Below are 16,461 nucleotides of genomic sequence, written 5' to 3' on the forward strand. Positions count from 1 at the left end.
AGCCATGGGGCCCAACCTGTCCAGGCCTCTGTGGCCCCTCCAGGAAGAGGCAGGGATGAGGACCGTTGAGTATGGATGGAGAAGGGCTACACACAGCAGTGAGGGAAGCTGGGACAAGGAGGGCAGCTGAACAGCAAGGGCAGCCGGGACAGAGGCCAGCGAGGGCAGATGCCAGGGAAGGAAGGGTACCTGGGCCAATGAAGGCAGCTGGGACAACAAGGGCAACCGGAACAGTGAGGTTAACCAGGGCAGGTACCAAGGGAGCCAGAGCAGACTCCAGGGCAGTGAGAGAGGGGCACCGGGCCTATGCCCGGCTGGACCCCGGGGATTCTTGGGGGCGATGTTACGTGGCACCTCCTGCCTTCTGCCCAACCTTTGGGGAGGGGGGACCTAGCTCTGCATCTCCCCCCTGACTGTCGGCCCTCTGGTTTGGCCAGTTCTCACGGGGGCAGGAGCAGCACTGGTGGATCGGGCTGCACACGGAGAATGACGGACGCTTCAGGTAGGAGTTCGGCCCCTGCGGGCCTCGGTCTTGGCCCTGGCCTCAGCCCTACCCGGTTCCAGCTGTAGCCCACCCCCAGTCCCAGCCCCAGCCCCTGCTTTGCTGTTTCAGGTGGACAGACTGGTCAATCCTCAACTTCATCTCCTGGGCCCCGGGCAAGCCGAGGCCCATCAGCAAGGACAAGAAGTGTGTGTATATGACGGCCAGCCGCGGTGAGACCCCTGCCCACCTCATCACCGACTCCCCTGACCCCCTTCTCTCCTTCTGCCTGGAAGAGGCACACCCCTTCCAGCTCCTGGCCCCCCTCTGCTTTCCATACCTCTACAGGCCAAGGTCCATGCCTGTCCAGGACAGCCCAGGGCATTGTCCTCCCAGCACCCCATGTAGCCTGAAATGGGGACTGCAGTTCTCTCTCTTGGGAAGGGGACAGGGTGTGTGTGAGGGTGGGAGGTTGCTCGCTCCCCTCACTCTGTCTCTGACTGGGGGTGCCTTTGCCTGTCTTCTTCTCCATCTCTGTCAGTGACTGCCCCCTCCATCCCCTTCTCTGTTCCTGCCTCAGTTCAGCAAGGCGGGGGAGGAGGACAGTGACAGTGTGCATGTGTGTCTCTGTCCATGTCTCTCTGGGAAAATGACTGTCCTTGTCTCTTTCCATGCCTCTCTCTGGGAAAATGACTGTCCACGTCTCCTCTCTATGTTTCTGTCCAAGGAAGAAGCAGCATGGCCTAGTGGAAAGAGCAGGGGCCTGGGAGTCAGAGGACCTGAGTTCTAATCCTTGTTCCTCTACTTGTCTTCTGTGTGAACTTGGGCGAGTCACTTCACTTCTCTGTGCCTCAGATCCCTCATCTGTAAAATGAGGTTAAGACCTTGGGGCCTGTGTGGGACATGGATTGGGTCCAACCTGGTTAACTGGTATCTACCCCAGTGCTTAGCACAGTGCCTGGCACAGAGTAAGCGCTTAACAAATGCCATTCCAAAAAAAAAGTGAACCTTTGTGTCTCTGTCCGTGTCTCTGTCTGGGAAAGTGACCGCCCACGTCTCTGTCTGCAGAGGACTGGGGAGACCAGCGCTGTCAGACTGCCCTGCCGTACATCTGCAAACGCAGCAACAGCACCGCTGCCACGCCGTTCCCATCCTTCATGCCCACCATCCTCCCAGGCGGCTGCCCCCCAGGCTGGATCCACTTTAGCCATAAGGTAAAGAGGGGAGGCAACAGTGTGTGGGTGGTATGGGTGGCGTGCACATGACTGTGAACCCGTTGTTGGGTAGGGACCGTCTCTATATGTTGCCAACTTGTACTTCCCAAGCGCTTAGTACAGTGCTCTGCACACAGTAAGTGCTCAATAAATACGATTGAATGAATGAATGTGCAGAGGTGAGTGTGTGAGACGCAATCCAACGGCGTCCCCCACCCCCCAAATCCCTCCCTGCCTCACCAACAGAGGGCACACCTGCCCCGCTGGAGACACCCCTTGCTACTTGAACTCCCCCTCCTCCCTGTCTGCCTAGGGAGACCCCACCACAGGTGGGTCCAAGCTCCCGATGAGGTAGTAGGGAAAAAACCTTCCCCATCCATCCTGGTGTCCTTGTCCCCTTCCCTCCCCCCGCCGCTCCAGTGCCTCCGGATCCACGGCTGGGACCCCGCCGACCGTCGCCGGTGGCAGGAGGCGCAGCGGGTGTGTGGGCAGCAGGAGGGTCAGCTTTTGACTATCAACAGCCTGTTGGAGCAAGGTGGGTCCGCAACCCCACCTCCACCCCCAACAATTGCCCCCAGACCCTGCAGCCCCGGGGCCCTCGGCTGCTAGGCACCCAGGGGGGTGGGCGATGCTGGAAGAACCAGGAGCTGGCAGGGGCTGGGGCCTCTTCAAGGCTGGAAGGGTTGGGGGTTGAGGGGTTGGGGGCTTGAGAGGAGTAGGGGCTGGGACGAGGACAGTGTTCAGCTATCCCTTGATCACCATGGTGATAGCTATGGTTCCTAGGACTCCAGCTGGGGGGTGATTGGCTCCCCAGGCACAGATTGCCCTGTCCAGCTCAGTCTCCCTTCCCTTCCTGTTTCCTCAGCATTTATAACTACCAGACTGTCCAACGTGACGTTTGACGTATGGATTGGCCTCCACTTGGTCCAGAAGGAGTTCCAGTGGGCAGATCGGGAGCCACTACTCTACGGGAACTGGGCCCCCGGCGAGCCGTCAGGACATGATTCTGGCCCCAGTGATGACAAGCCTGTGAGTTGGCCTCTCCCCACCCCTTCTCCGCCCCTCCCAGCCTCTCTGCCCTGTGGGCCCTGTCCTCCACCCTCCTAGTCTCTTTGTCCTGTGACCCCACGATCCCCCCTTCAGTATTCTCCACACCCGGACCCCAGACCAGTCAACAGAGGGCCCAGAGGCTGGGGGCTGGGGGCGACAAATGACTGGCTGGAGGCCTCACAGAGCCCTGCTGCCCATGGAGAGGGTGCCCACTTCTTTCTCCCCTCTCTTCCTTACTGCTTGCCTCCTTCTCCCTTCTCTCCTCCTCCTCCCTCATTCCCACTCTTCCATCCCCTCCCTTCCAGCCCCTGCAACCCCCACTCACCGGTGCCCTGCCCCTCCCGCCCCTCCCAGACAAGCTGCGTCCTGCTGCGGCACGGCTCCCCGCTCCAGTTCACCGGCCGCTGGGAAGACCGTGGCTGCCAGGATGAGAAACACGGTTTCATCTGCCAGAAGGCCACAGGTCAGGCTGGGGGCAGGCCAGGGCCGGGGCCGGGGCTCGGGGTGGGGCTTGCCAGCCTGAGCCACAGGGCTGGTGTTGGGGGTGGACAGGCATGGTGTAGTGGATAGAACACCGGCCTGGAAGTCAGAAGGACATGGGTTCCAATTCCAGCTCCACCACTTGACTGCTGTGTGACCTCGGTCAAGTCACTTTACTTCTCTGGACCTCAGTTCCCTCATCTGTAAAATGGGGATTAAGACTGTGAGTCCTACTACCACTACAAAGACTATGAGCCTTACACAGGACAGGGACTGTGTCCAACCCAATTTTCTCATATCCACCCCAGTGCCTAGTATTCATTCATTCATTCAATCATATTTATTGAGCGCTTACTGTGTGCAGAGCACTGTACTAAGCGCTTGGGAAGTACAAGTTGGCAACATATAGAGACGGTCCCTACCCAACAGCGGGCTCACAGTCTAGAAGGGGGAGACAGACAACAAAACAAAACATATTAACAAAATGAAATAAATAGAATAAATATGTACAAGTAAAATAAATAGAGTAATAAGTATGTACAAACATATAAACATATATACAGGTGCTTTGGAGAGGGGAAGGAGGTAAGGCCGGGGGGATGGGGAAGGGGAGGAGGGGGAGAGGAAGGAGGGGGCTCAGTCTGGGAAGGCCTCCTGGAGGAGGTCAGCTCTCAGTAGGGCTTTGAAGGGAGGAAGAGCGCCAGCTTGGCGGATGTGCGGAGGGAGGGCATTCCAGGCCAGGGGGAGGACATGGGCTGGGGGTCGGTGGCAGGACAGGTGAAAACGAGGCACAGTGAGGAGGTTAGCGTCAGAGAAGCGGAGGGTGTGGGCTGAGCTGTAGAAGGAAAGAAGGGAGGTGAGGTAGGAGGGGGCGAGGTGATGGAGAACTTCGAAGCCAATAGTGAGGAGTTTTTGCCTGCAGTGCCTGGCACATAGTAAGAACTTAAATATGGTAATTAGTCTTATTGTAGCTAGAGGGCAGAACTGGGCAGGGCTAGGGGAAGCGTAGGGTGGGACTGGTGGTAGGGGCTTGGCCTGAGTGGAGCTGGGGAAGGGCTCTGACAGATGTGCAGGGTGGAGCGGGGGACAGGGTTTGGGGGGGTCCGATCAAGACAGGCTGGGAGGGAGTGGTGGGGTTGGGGCTGTGGCTAGGCTGTGGCTGACAGGGGCGGAGCTAGGAGGGGAGGGGAGGTTGGGGCCAGGGAGACCGGGGCTGAGACGGACAGGACTCGAAAGGGGCACCCTGGCACCCCTGAGCACTTCCGTCTCCATCGGCTCTGGCGGAGCACGTGACCCTTCCCACGGATCATCCCAATGTCCGCCCTGCCCCTGCTGCTCTGCGGGGAGTCATCAGTTCATTCATTTCATTCAATCGTATTTATTCAATCGTATTTATTGAGCGCTTACTGTGTGCAGAGCACTGTACTAAGCGCTTGGGAAGTACAGGTTGGCAACATATAGAGATGGTCCCTACCCAACAGCGGGCTCACAGTCTAGAAGGGGCTGTGAACCCCTCGAGGGCAGGGATCTGGTCTCTGACATCCTGGCCTGCCCCTAGATACCAGGCCGGGTTTGGGCCTGTTGCCGGGAGCGATGGAGGGTCAGGCAGGAGTGGAGACCGGCAACCAGCTCGGATCCCAGTCATACAGCGCTACACCCCCACCTCCTCTGTCCCCAAGCAGACCCCCAGGCAGGGGACAGACTGCAGCAGGTGCCTCCCCCCAGCCCCCGATCACTTTCCTGAACTCCTACCCGTCCCTCCGTGCAGACCCAATGCTGAGCCCCTCCTCGGCAGTCCTGCCCCCGGTGCCTAGCAAAGAGCTCCCCTACCTCAATGGCACCTTCCGGCTGCTGAAGAAGCCTCTGCGCTGGCACGATGCCCTCCTGCTCTGTGAGAGCCTCAACAGCAGCCTGGCCCGGGTGCCCGAGCCCTTCACCCAAGCCTTCTTGACCCTGGCGGCCCACCACTTCTACCACCCGCTCTGGATCGGGCTGGCCGACGAGGAGGTGGGTGAGCCCGGCCCTTGGCAGTGCTCCGGCCCCGTCTCTGCCCGTCACTCCTGGGTCCTCGCCCTAGGCCCCCCCAAACTTGACCTCTCCATTCATCTTCTTCCTTGACCTCATCTTCCTCTTGCCTCATGCCCTGGGTCTCTGCCCACTTGACCATGCCCCCCCCACTTCCGACCCCCTTGCCTGAATCCCCAGATAGACATCCCCCCGCCATTTTGGTCCCTTTCCCCCTGTGGGACGGCCAGCCCACGTTGACCTCCCTCTCCCTCCCCCTCCACCCCATGCCCAGGGATCCCGGCGTTACACGTGGGTGTCGGAGGAGCCCCTGAGCTACACCAACTGGCAGGACGGGGAGCCCCAGCAGCCGGCGGGCTGCACCTACCTGGATGTGGACGGAACCTGGCACACTACCAGCTGTGATACGCGCCTGCAGGGTGCTGTATGCGGGGTCAGCCCAGGTCGGTGCTGGGGCTGGCCGGCCAGCCAGCGGGCCCTGCAGGTCCTGGGGAAAGGGCTGTGGGGGTGAGGCAGGCTGGTGTTAGGGGCTGTTGTGGATGTGGGTGGGGTCTTCCTGTGGGGAGATGTGCAGAAAAAAACCCAGGTGCTACTGGTTCTCTCCCTTCCCTCCTCCCCTCCCCCAAATCCTTGCACTTTTGCTCCCCGGACAGGGCCGCCCCCTCCCCGCAGGCTCCATTTTGGCGGGAGCTGCCCCCGGACCCTGGCTGACTCGGCCTGGATCCCTTTCCGGGAGCACTGCTACTCCTTCCACATGGAGCTGGTGCTGGGGCCTCAGGAGGCACGGCAGCACTGCCAGAGAGGTGCAGAGGGGGCTTGGGGGGCTTGGGGAGCCTGGTGGGGGGGAATGTCCCTGTGCGGGGCGAGGGGTGGGTGTGCCCTCTGTGCATCCGCCAGCCTCCCTTGATGGCCTCCTGTGCGTGCCTCCTCAGCCGGCGGCACGGTCCTGTCCATCCTGGATGAGGCGGAGAACACATTCGTCTGGGAGCATCTGCAGAGCTCCGAGGGCCAGAGCCACGGGGCTTGGCTGGGCATGACCTTCAACCCCAAAGGTGGGGGCTGCAGGGAAGGGAAAGGCAGGGTGGCGGGGGGAGGAGGGGTTTCACTCCCCAGAGTCCCTGCGTCCCGTCCCCGTCCCCCCGCCCCCTCCCAGCCCCAGACCTGGCCCTTCCCTTCCCTCAGGAGGCACACTGGTCTGGTCAGACAATGCAGCCGTCAACTACTCCAACTGGGACTCTCCTGCAATGGGAATAACCATGCTGAGCCATAACAGCTGCTATTGGATCCAGAGCAGCAGCGGGCTATGGCAGCCGGGCCCCTGTGTCAACATCACCATGGGCGTCGTGTGCAAGCTGCCCCGCGGTAAGACCTCCCACCGTCGGCCTCTCCCTGCCGCCCTCTCCCTGCCGGCTTCTCCCCACCCTCTCCAGACACACTGGATTCTCCCAGAGGGTTGGAGCCCTGGGGATTTGTCCTCAATCCCTGAAACGGGAGGCAGAACGGGGCAAGGAGGCTGGATGGGCAGCAGTTAAAGCCCCGGCCTCCAGAGCCTTCCCTGACAACCCCTACATCCTCTTCCCCTGGGCTTTCTTTCTTTGGGGTCCTCTCCCCTCCGGGGCCCTCTTCCCCCATGACCTCTTCCCTGTGCCCTCTCTCCTGTGACCTTTCCCCATCCCAATCAACCAATCAATCAGTTGTACTTTTTGAGCACTTAGTGTGTGCAGAGCACTGTAATAATAATAATAATATCTATTAGGCACTTACTATGTGTCAAACACTGATCTAAACACGGGGGTGGATACAAGATAATCAGGTTAGACACAGTCCCTGTCCCACGTGGGATTTGAAACCTAAGTAGGAGGAAGAGCGGGTAATGAATCCCCATTTTACAGTTGAGGAAACTGAGGTGCAGAAGGTAAGTGACTTGCCCAAGGTCACACAGCAGGCGGGGGGTGGAGACAGGATTGGAACCCAGGTTCTCTGACTCCATGACCCGGGCCTTTTCCACTAGGCTATGCTGCTTCCTTGGGAGCGCTTGGGAGGGAACAATACGGTAGAGTTAGTATAAACGTTTCCGGTCCACAAGGATTTTGCACACCAGAGGAGGGGACAGACCATAGAGTTAATTACAAATGGTTATTTACGTTAAGTGCTTTCCCTTCATGAATGACCTCTCCCCTCAAGACCTCCCCCACCCTCCCATGATCCTCTCCCCTTGACCTCTCTCCTCACAACCCCCCCCTTGACCTCTCCCCTCATGACCCCTTCACCTTGCCCTCTCGCCTCATGCCCTCTCCTGTTTTCTTTGCGGATCCTGGCAGTGGAAGAGAACAGCTTCTCCCCCTCAGGTGAGCCGGTCCAAGTCCCCCCTTACTAGCCCTAGAGACTGGGAGGGCACTGAGGGGAAGGGGAGGGGTGGGCCTGGGAGCTAAGCGCCCCTCTCCCCATCCCCATCTCCCCTCAGCAGCATTGCCTGAGAGTCCGACGGCCCTGGTGGTGGTGGTGTTGGCAGCCGTGGCACTGCTGGTTCTGCTGGTCGTGGCCTTGATCCTGTACCGACGGCACCGGGGGGCTGAGCGTGGGGCATTCGAGAGTGCCCGCTATAGCCGCGGTGCCTCTGCCCCCGGGGAGGCCGCCGAGAAGAACATCCTGGTGGCTGACATGGAACTGAACGAGCAGCAGGACTAGAGCCCCGGGCCGGCAGGGACGCAGGGGCGCAGGGGCGGGACCTGGGCATGGGGTGGAACAGGGCAGGGGCAGACTGGGGCATATGCTGGAGCTGGGCAGGGGCAGATGGGAGCATGGGGTGGGGCCGGATCTGGCCCAGGCAGGGACAGGGGCTGGGGTGGGTGTGGTCTTGGGCCGGGGCAGGACACAGACAGGACACGGATGGGATGAGGCAGGGCAGGGACCTAAGGAGTGGAGAGGTGGAGGGGCCCGGTGGGACCAGGGAGCCAGGTAGCAGAGAGACCAGGCCTAATGGACGAAAGACCCAAGTAGCACAGTCTGGTGGATTCCTGCGCCTCATCCCATTAGAGAAAGCTGAGGAGGTGGTGTGGGGGGAGTGGGGCACTGTCTCCCCCGTGCCCTCCACCCCCAGCTCCAGGGGGACTGTAGATTTTACTGAGAGGAGCCTTGAGGTGTTTCTCACCTGGTCTGGGGTCAGGTGACTCCCTCCTCCCTTAACACCTCCCTGACTGTGATCTGCTGCCAGGACCCTTCCTGCCTTCCTCCTCCCTCACTGCCTTGCCCCCCCACCCCCCACTCCCTGCCCAACCTGCCCCGGGCCCCTCAGTCCCAACCCACCTTGGGCCCCCCTCTGCTCTGCCCCTGGACAGCTCCCGGTTCCCTGCCCTCCAGCCCACTGACCTCTGTGGCCTCGCCCCCCGGGAGGGGACTGTTAACTCCACCCGCTTCCACTCCCATGTCCCCCCAGCCCACGGCTGTAGTCCCTCCAAGAGGAGGTTTCAGGTCGTGACGTCCGTGGGGCGGGATCTCCATATCTGGATGGGGACGGAGGGAGGAAAGACCCAACCTTGGCATGTCAGTGCTGCAGCTGTTGGGGGCAGCTCCTCTGGGGTGGGGGAGGGGAGACAGCTTGGACTGGGCAGTGGCACTGGGCCAAGGGTCCTCTGTGGTCACTGTAAGCCGCTGGAGTTGCCTTGAGCCTGGGCAGAGCATCCTGAGGAAGTGAAACACCTTTCCCACGTGTGTCAAGCATGAGGGCCAGGAGCCTTGGAAGACCGGGAAGGGCTGAGTCTAGTGGAGAGGGGGCCTGTGCACAGAAGCGGAGGGTGGGGGTGAGGGGACGGCAGTTCCCTTCCCCTCCCCCTCCCCAATCCCCTGTCCATCCTCTGCTCCTCTTCCCTGGCCAGGGAGGTCCACAGGCCCAGGACAGTGTGAGACACGGGCTCCAGGGCAGTGAGGACTCGCTCCATTCCTTTCCATGCATCTCTGTAAGTGATGAACCCCAGGAAGTCTCCCTCTGGGCTGGGTCATCCCCGGATTCCTGGAACGCCCCCGCCCCAGGCCCCCCAGATGCAGGACAATGTGAATATGGACTCAAGGACACAGTCACTTTTCATAGTTTTTAACTTTTTTAAACGTGCCAATGTTTCTTTAAAAAAATACCTTTAAGAGGCTTAAAAAAATAAAATTTGTTTCCCTTTCTATGTCTGCCAGTCTGCAGTCCTGGGTGGGGAGTAGTGAAGGGGAGGACTGTAGCCTGGTAGCGCCTGGCCCAGACCGGGCTCGCTGCTTGCCGCTGCCACAGCTGGAAACCAGGCCCAGGCCCCCATCTTCCCAGCCCTGCCTCCCCTCCACTTAATCCTGAGCTGGGGCTGGGGGGCAAGAGGGAACCAGGGCGGGTGGGGTTGGAGGGAGAATGGGAGCCAGTTTGATCCGGGCTCAGTAGTTCTTCAGTTGATCCTGGGATTTGCCCAGGCCGGGTGACCCCACAGTGGGAGAAAGATCTGCCCTTGAGCCCCCAGGAGAGGAAGGAACCCCTATTCCTGACAACCCTGGGGCCTGGCACAGCCGAGGGGGTGTTGTGAATCCTGGGGATGGGGGCAGGGTCCTGGGGAACAAGGGGGTCCATGGCAGGGGGCAGAGGGTGGGGCAACCCCAGTCCCAGAAGGAGGGGATGCTAATTTTCCTCTAGAGCCAGGGAGGGCTTCTCTCTGGAAGTCCCAGGGTGGGGCGGGGTGGAGAGCCCCCAGAGACCCTTGGAAGGAAGAATGGAACCAGGAGGCCAGTTTCTGCCCAGAACCAGCATGGGCTGAAGCTTGTCCCCGGAGCTGGAGAAGCAGCGTGGCTTAGTGGAAAAAGCACGGGCTTGGGAGTCAGGGGACGTGGGTTCTAACCCTGGGTGTGCCACTTGTCTGCTTTGTGACCTTGGGCAAGCTACTTCACTTCTCTGTGCCTGTTATCTCACCTGTAAAATGGGGATTAAGACTGTGAGCCCCACGTGGGAATAATCTGACTACCTTGTACCTACCCCAGCGCTGAGAACAGTGCTTGGCACATAGTAAGTGCTTAACAAATACCATTATTATTCTTAGGTCAGCTGATCGGCAGCCAATCTGAATGGCAGACAAGGTTTCTGAGGGCCTAACCCCAGCACCCTGAACATAGCCCCTGATCGGGCCCATCTGGGTGCCCACCAGGACCCCCGACCTTACCCTGAAGATTTCTGTCCCCTATCCTCCTTCCCATATCCAGCTTTGAGAGGTTTGATCCAGCAAGGGCAGTCAGGGCTCCTCCCCAGGTTCCTGGACTGGGCTGGGCCCAGGGCCCCGGCTCCACCTGAGACCCTGGGCTCCACCTGAAGTTCCAGGCCCACAGATGGGCCAACCGGCACCTGCTTGGGGTCAGCTGCTCAAGCCCTAGGGGTGGGTGGGAATAAGATGGAAGGGCCTGAGTGACTGTTTTGGGGGAGATTGGAATCAAGAAGCTTGTGAAATCTATGTTGTGGTCCAAGTGTCATGAAGGGTGGCAAAGGGGCCTGAATGGGCCCCTGAGGGAGAGAGGCAGTACCCAGGAGAGGACTTAAGAGGGGACTCCCGGGCCCTGCCCAGTGATGGCTTCCCTGCCCACTGCTCTCTGTGCAAGGCCAGAGTTCTGCAACCCCAGGTACTGGATTCGGACTTGAAGGTGGCAGTGAAGCAGCTCTGAACCCTAGGGGTTGGAGCCGCCTCTGAACTAGTTGGGTGTGTGTGTGGGGGGAATCAGAAGCCCCCACCCCTCAGGGTTTCCTTTCCTTCCTTCCTTCCTCCCTGATACAACCCTGCTCCAAGGCATTCTCCAGTCAGCCTCAGACCCCAAGAGGACCCCAGAAAGAGAGCAGTGCAATGGTAAAACACGAGCTAGGTACTCATGGGTTTCTGTTTCAATAAAAAGGAGAGAAGAAGGCACAGGGAGGGTACAGGGAAGCGCAGGAAGGGGACTGGGGCAAGGTCTTGTTGCTGATTTGCTTGTTCCATATCCCTCGCTAGACGATCCGGCTTTGGCCGGGATAGATGCTGTTTTCCTCACTGTCTCCCGAGTCAGAATCTGGAAAGCAAAATAACTCCTCTCAGTCTCATCCTTATGAATGTCCTCCTTCACTCATTATTACTTTTTTTGGTCATTATGTATAGTCAGGTGAAGAGCCAACTTCATCAATCTACACCTGTGCTCAGTTGGAAAAGTGACTATACATGGGTACAATTTTTAGGTATGTCATTGAAAAGAAGCAATTTTAAAAATAAGAAAATTAAAGAAGGCCCCAAAGTATTTTGGGTTGTATACTTTGTACTAATTTTGATTAATCATAGCAACCATTTCCCAGACTTCTGGGTTAGTGAAATTTATTTCCTTTTATGCATTTGACATTCACTTTCCCCTCAGCTCCACAACACTTACATACATGTCTGTAATTCATTCATTCATTCATTCATTCATTCAATCGTATTTATTGAGCGTTGTGTGCACAGCACTGTACTAAGCGCCTGGGAAGTACAAGTTGGCAACATATAGAGATGGTCCCTACCCAACAGCGGGCTCACAGTCTAGAAGGGGGAGACAGACAACAAAACAAAACATATTAACAAAACAAAATAAATAGAATAGTAAATATGTACAAGTAAAATAAATAGAGTAATAAATCGGTACAAACATATATACAGGTGCTGTGGGGAGGGGAAGGAGGTAGGGCGGGGGGGTGGGGAGGGGGAGAGGAAGGAGGGGGCTCAGTCTGGGAAGGCCTCCTGGAGGAGGTGAGCTCTCAGTAGGGCTTTGAAGGGAGGAAGAGAGCTAGCTTGGTGGATGTGCGGAGGGAGGGCATTCCAGGCCAGGGGGAGGACATGGGTCGGGGGGGGCGGTGGCAGGACAGGCGAGAACGAGGCACAGTGAGGAGGTTAGTGGCAGAGGAGCGGAGGGTGTGGGCTGGGCTGGAAAAGGAAAGAAGGGAGGTGAGGTAGGAGGGGGAGAGGTGATGGACAGCCTTGAAGCCGAGAGTGAGGAGTTTTTGCCTGATGCGTAGGTTGACTGGTAGCCACTGGAGATTTTTGAGGAGGGGAGTAAAATGCCCAGAGTATTTCTGCACAAAGATGATCTGGGCAGCAGCGTGAAGTATAGATTGAAGTGGAGAGAGACAGGAGGATGGGAGATCAGAGAGGAGGCTGATGCAGTAATCCAGTCGGGATAGGATGAGAGATTGAACCAGCAGGGTAGCGGTTTGGATGGAGAGGAAATTTATTCGTATTAATATCTATCTCCCCCTTTAGACTGTAAACTCCTTGTGGGCAGGGGATGTTTCCCAACTCTATTGTATTATGCTCTCCCAAGAGCTTAATATGGTGTTGTGTACACAGTAAGTGCTCAATATATATCATTGATTGATTGATTGATAATGATATAATAATAATAATTGTGCCATTTTTAAGTGCTTACTATGTGCCAAGCAAGTATGAGCCCACTGTTGGGTAGGGACTGTCTCCATATGTTGCCAACTTGTACTTCCCAAGCGCTTAGTACAGTGCTGTGCACACAGTAAGCGCTCAATAAATATGATTGATTGATTGATAGATGCAGGATGATCAGATAATAGTAATAATGATGGCATTTATTAAGCGCTTACTATGTGCAAAGCACTGTTCTAAGTACTGGGGAGGTTACAAGGTGATCAGGTTGTCCCACGGAGGGCTCACAGTCTTAATGTCCATTTTACGGATAAGGTAACTGAGGCACGGAGAAGTTAAGTGACTTGCCCAAAGTTACACAGCTGACAATTGGCAGAGCTAGGATTTGAATCCATGACCTCTGACTCCAAAGCCCTGGCTCTTTTTACTGAGCTACGCTTCTCCTCTAAGATGACACTCCCTGTCCCACATGGTGCTCCCAGTCTAAGTAGAAGGGAAAACAGGTATGGAATCCCCATTTTACACGTAAGGAAGCTGAGGGACAGAAAAGTGAATCACTCAAGGTCACACAGCAGGCAAGTAGCAGAGCTGGGATTACTCATTCAATCGTATTTATCTTTTAGACTGTGAGCCCACTGTTGGGTAGGGACTGTCTCTATATGTTGCCAATTTGTACTTCCCAAGCGCTTAGTACATGCTCTGCACATAGTAAGCGCTCAATAAATACGATTGATGATGATGATGATGATGAGTGCTTACTGTGTGCAGAGCACTGTACTACGTGTTTGGAAAGTACTATTTGGCAACAGATTAGAACCCAGGTCTCCTGACTTCCAAGCCAATGCTCTTTCCACTGGGCCAAGGCATCTGGGATGGCATCTGGGAATGTCTCTGAGAGAGAATCGCTTGCCCCCTTGCACCCCGTGCACGTGAACATTCAGCCAGGCACTTTTTCTGGCCCCTTGGCTGGGGTTGTTACAAGATTTGGAGATCGGACCCTGGCCCTGTCACATGGGGCTCATGATTGATCCTATTTTACAGTTGAGGAGGCTGAGGCTCAGAGAGGTTAAGTGGCTTGCCCAAGGTCACACAGCAGGCCAGTGATGGAGCCGGGAATTGAAGCCGGGTCTCCTGACTCCCAGCCCTGGGCTCTTCCCATCAACCATCTCCTTTCCCGGCCCCAGGCTTGGGCTGGAACTGGGAGCTCATGCTTGGCCGCAGCAGGACATCCCGGTCTCCTGGCCACAGGCAAGGAACCCGAGAAACACAGTGCCTTCATTTGGGTCCCCGGGGGCCTTTGGGTCCCAGGGGGCCTGCGGCTCCTTGCTCCAAACTCTCTGCTTGGGTCCTCCTTTCTCTGTTCTGCCCTTCTGCCAATTGGGATGGCTGTGCCCCGCGAGAGGCAGGACCACCCCGGGGATTCTGCCGAAAGCAGAGAGAGGGGAGAGCTGCAGCTACCTGGAGCCACCGGGCTGATTAGCTGGGTAGTTGCCATGGGAACCCCTCAGCCAGACTCAGGGCTGAACTCCTTCAGCCCAAGTCCCCTGGAGCTGGGTGGGCTGGGGATCTGTGGGAAGTGTGCCTTTAGATTCGGAACTCTTTGCCTGGTTTCCCGATGCTTGGAGTTAGGGATCCGGTGCCCGCTGAGGTTCAGGAGGCTTTGACTTTGCCTGCCAACCAGTGATGGCGGAATACAGATCGCCCGGATACTTCTCAGAGGGCTGGCTCCTCGGGAGGATCAGGTGCAATGAACCCCATCTGACGCTAGGTGCCACTGTGCCTCTATCAATCAATCAATCAATCAATCAATCAATCAATCATCAATCGTATTTATTGAGCGCTTACTGTGTGCAGAGCACTGTACTAAGCGCTTGGGAAGTACAAGTTGGCAACATAACCAACGTAACCCCGCCTCAACTGTGGCGGCTCCGGCCCTGAGGCGGGGGCTTCGGGGCTCCCTGGTGTGGCTAGCAGGCCTAGGCAGGGCCTAGATGGGGCCTTGGTAGTCAGTCACTCAATCGTATTCCTTCAGCGCTTACTGTGTGCAGAGGACTGTACTATACAGAGGTCATGGGTTCAAATCCCTGCTCCGCCTCTTGTCAGCTGGGTGACTCTGGACAAGTCACTTATCTTCTCTGTGCCTCGGTTACCTCATCTGTAAAATGGGGATTGACTGGGAGCCCCTCGTGGGACAACCTGATCAACTTGTATCTTCCCCTGTGCTTAGAACAGTGCTTTGCACATAGTAAGTGCTTAATAAATGCCATTATTATTATTATTATACAGTAAAATATAACAACATAACAGGCACATTCCCTGCCCACAGTGAGTTTACGGTCTGGGCGGGGGACAGACATTAATATAAATAAATAAAATTACAGATATGGATAGAGGCGCTGTGGGGCTGTGGGGTGGGGAGAAGAATAAAGGGAGCAAGTCAAGGTGATGCAGAAGAGAGTGGGAGAAGAGGGAAGGCCTATCGGAGGAGATGCGCCTTCAATAAGGTTTGGAGGTGAAGAGAGTAATTGTCTGTCCGATATGAAGAGGGAGGACGTTCCAGACCAGAGGCAGGAAGTCGGGGAGGGGTCTGCTGCGAGATTAAGGAGATTGAGGTCTAGTGCGTGGGTTGGTATTGAGGAGTGCTTCCCAAGTGCTTAGTACAGTGCTCTGCACACAGTAAGTGCTCAATAAATATTGAATGAATGAATGAATGAGTGAAGCGTGCAGGCTGGGTTGTAGTAGGAGAGTTGTAGGAGGTGAGGTAGAAGGGGGCAAGGTGATCAAGTGCTTTTTATGAAGCAGCATGGCATGGTGGATACAGCATGGACCTGGGATTCAGAAGGTCATGAGTCCTAATCCCAGCTCCACCACTTGTCTGCTGTGTGACCTTGGGTGAGTCACTTCACTTCTCTGTGCCTGTTACTTCATCTGTAAAGTGGGAATTGAGACTGTGAGCCCCAAGCGGGACAGGGACTGTGCCCAACCCGATCTGCTGTATCCACCCAGCACTTAGTACAGTGCCTGACAACAGCACTCAACAAATACCATAATTACTATTATTATAAAAATGGTAGTGTGTACTGGAGGCAGCACAGGGGAATGTGGACAGCCCAGTCAACCTTCTGGCCTCCAGTTCTATCTCAAATCTGTCAGTCAGGTGCCAGGCTGGTTCTCAGCTGGGCCAGGGCTTGCTGGTTTCACTGGCTGTGAAAGAGTGGGGGAGTTTTCGGGTGCCACGGAATTGATATGACACCTGGCAAAGAGAGGCCCATTCAGACACCATCGTTAGCGAATCCATCAGAGGAGAGGGCCTCTAAAGATTTCTTTAAGCTGATGCACGGGGGCCACCAGGAGCTGTCTACCTACTTTCAGTCCTAGTTCACTCCCTAAGCTTGGCTTTATTTTCACCAAGAGATTCTGTCTCAGCTTTGCATTTTCCCAGTGAGGAATGAAGCTGGGACTTGGGAGTGGGGGAGCCCACGGTTCAACCCAATTTCTCCCTCGATCTGTTCTCTGTTTTGGCTCTGGGTCAGCCCGGCGGCACCGCTTCCTTCACAGATCTCCTAGTGATGACCTCTCCTCCACTTGGCTCAGAGGAGGAGGAGGGTTCCGGGATAGAGGCCAGGGGGGTCTTAGAACTTCGGTTGGGTGGAGGATGGGACTAGGGGGAGGGAACCAGTTCAAACATTTCTCTGGAACCGTTGGGCCTCCCGTGTCTGCGTCCAAGCGAGCCGGATCCTTGTCTCCGACCGCAGGAGAGGAGGGGCGCTGATGATCTCAACTGCGCAAGCGCTTCCAAATTCCCTTCGGG

General features: G+C 56.8%; 2 protein-coding genes across 9 annotated transcripts in view; one reads left to right on the plus strand and one right to left on the minus strand.

Moving 5' to 3' along the window:
* The window catches only part of MRC2 (mannose receptor C type 2), a 45,466-nt gene extending 37,456 nt beyond the window's left edge, over positions 1–8,010 (plus strand). The window contains exons 18-30 of one of the 2 annotated variants that reach the window (XM_038753663.1): positions 438–502; positions 614–714; positions 1,550–1,695; positions 2,116–2,230; positions 2,561–2,724; positions 3,100–3,208; positions 4,994–5,232; positions 5,525–5,693; positions 5,904–6,053; positions 6,183–6,302; positions 6,433–6,612; positions 7,572–7,598; positions 7,715–8,010. In XM_038753663.1, coding sequence (XP_038609591.1) covers positions 438–502; positions 614–714; positions 1,550–1,695; positions 2,116–2,230; positions 2,561–2,724; positions 3,100–3,208; positions 4,994–5,232; positions 5,525–5,693; positions 5,904–6,053; positions 6,183–6,302; positions 6,433–6,612; positions 7,572–7,598; positions 7,715–7,938 — 1,809 coding nt within the window. In that variant the 3' untranslated portion in view covers positions 7,939–8,010. The remainder of the gene's footprint in view (positions 1–437; positions 503–613; positions 715–1,549; positions 1,696–2,115; positions 2,231–2,560; positions 2,725–3,099; positions 3,209–4,993; positions 5,233–5,524; positions 5,694–5,903; positions 6,054–6,182; positions 6,303–6,432; positions 6,613–7,571; positions 7,599–7,714) is intronic. The other variant, XM_038753664.1, reaches the window with a different exon arrangement.
* A 3,105-nt stretch (positions 8,011–11,115) lies between these two features.
* The window catches only part of MARCHF10 (membrane associated ring-CH-type finger 10), a 96,467-nt gene continuing 91,121 nt past the window's right edge, over positions 11,116–16,461 (minus strand). For all 7 annotated transcript variants that reach the window (XM_038754179.1, XM_038754180.1, XM_038754174.1 and 4 more), the window contains one exon: positions 11,116–11,301. In XM_038754179.1, coding sequence (XP_038610107.1) covers positions 11,240–11,301 — 62 coding nt within the window. In that variant the 3' untranslated portion in view covers positions 11,116–11,239. The remainder of the gene's footprint in view (positions 11,302–16,461) is intronic.

Source organism: Tachyglossus aculeatus, chromosome 11 (genome assembly GCF_015852505.1).
Source record: "Tachyglossus aculeatus isolate mTacAcu1 chromosome 11, mTacAcu1.pri, whole genome shotgun sequence".
In the NCBI taxonomy this organism is placed as follows: Eukaryota; Metazoa; Chordata; class Mammalia; order Monotremata; family Tachyglossidae; genus Tachyglossus; species Tachyglossus aculeatus.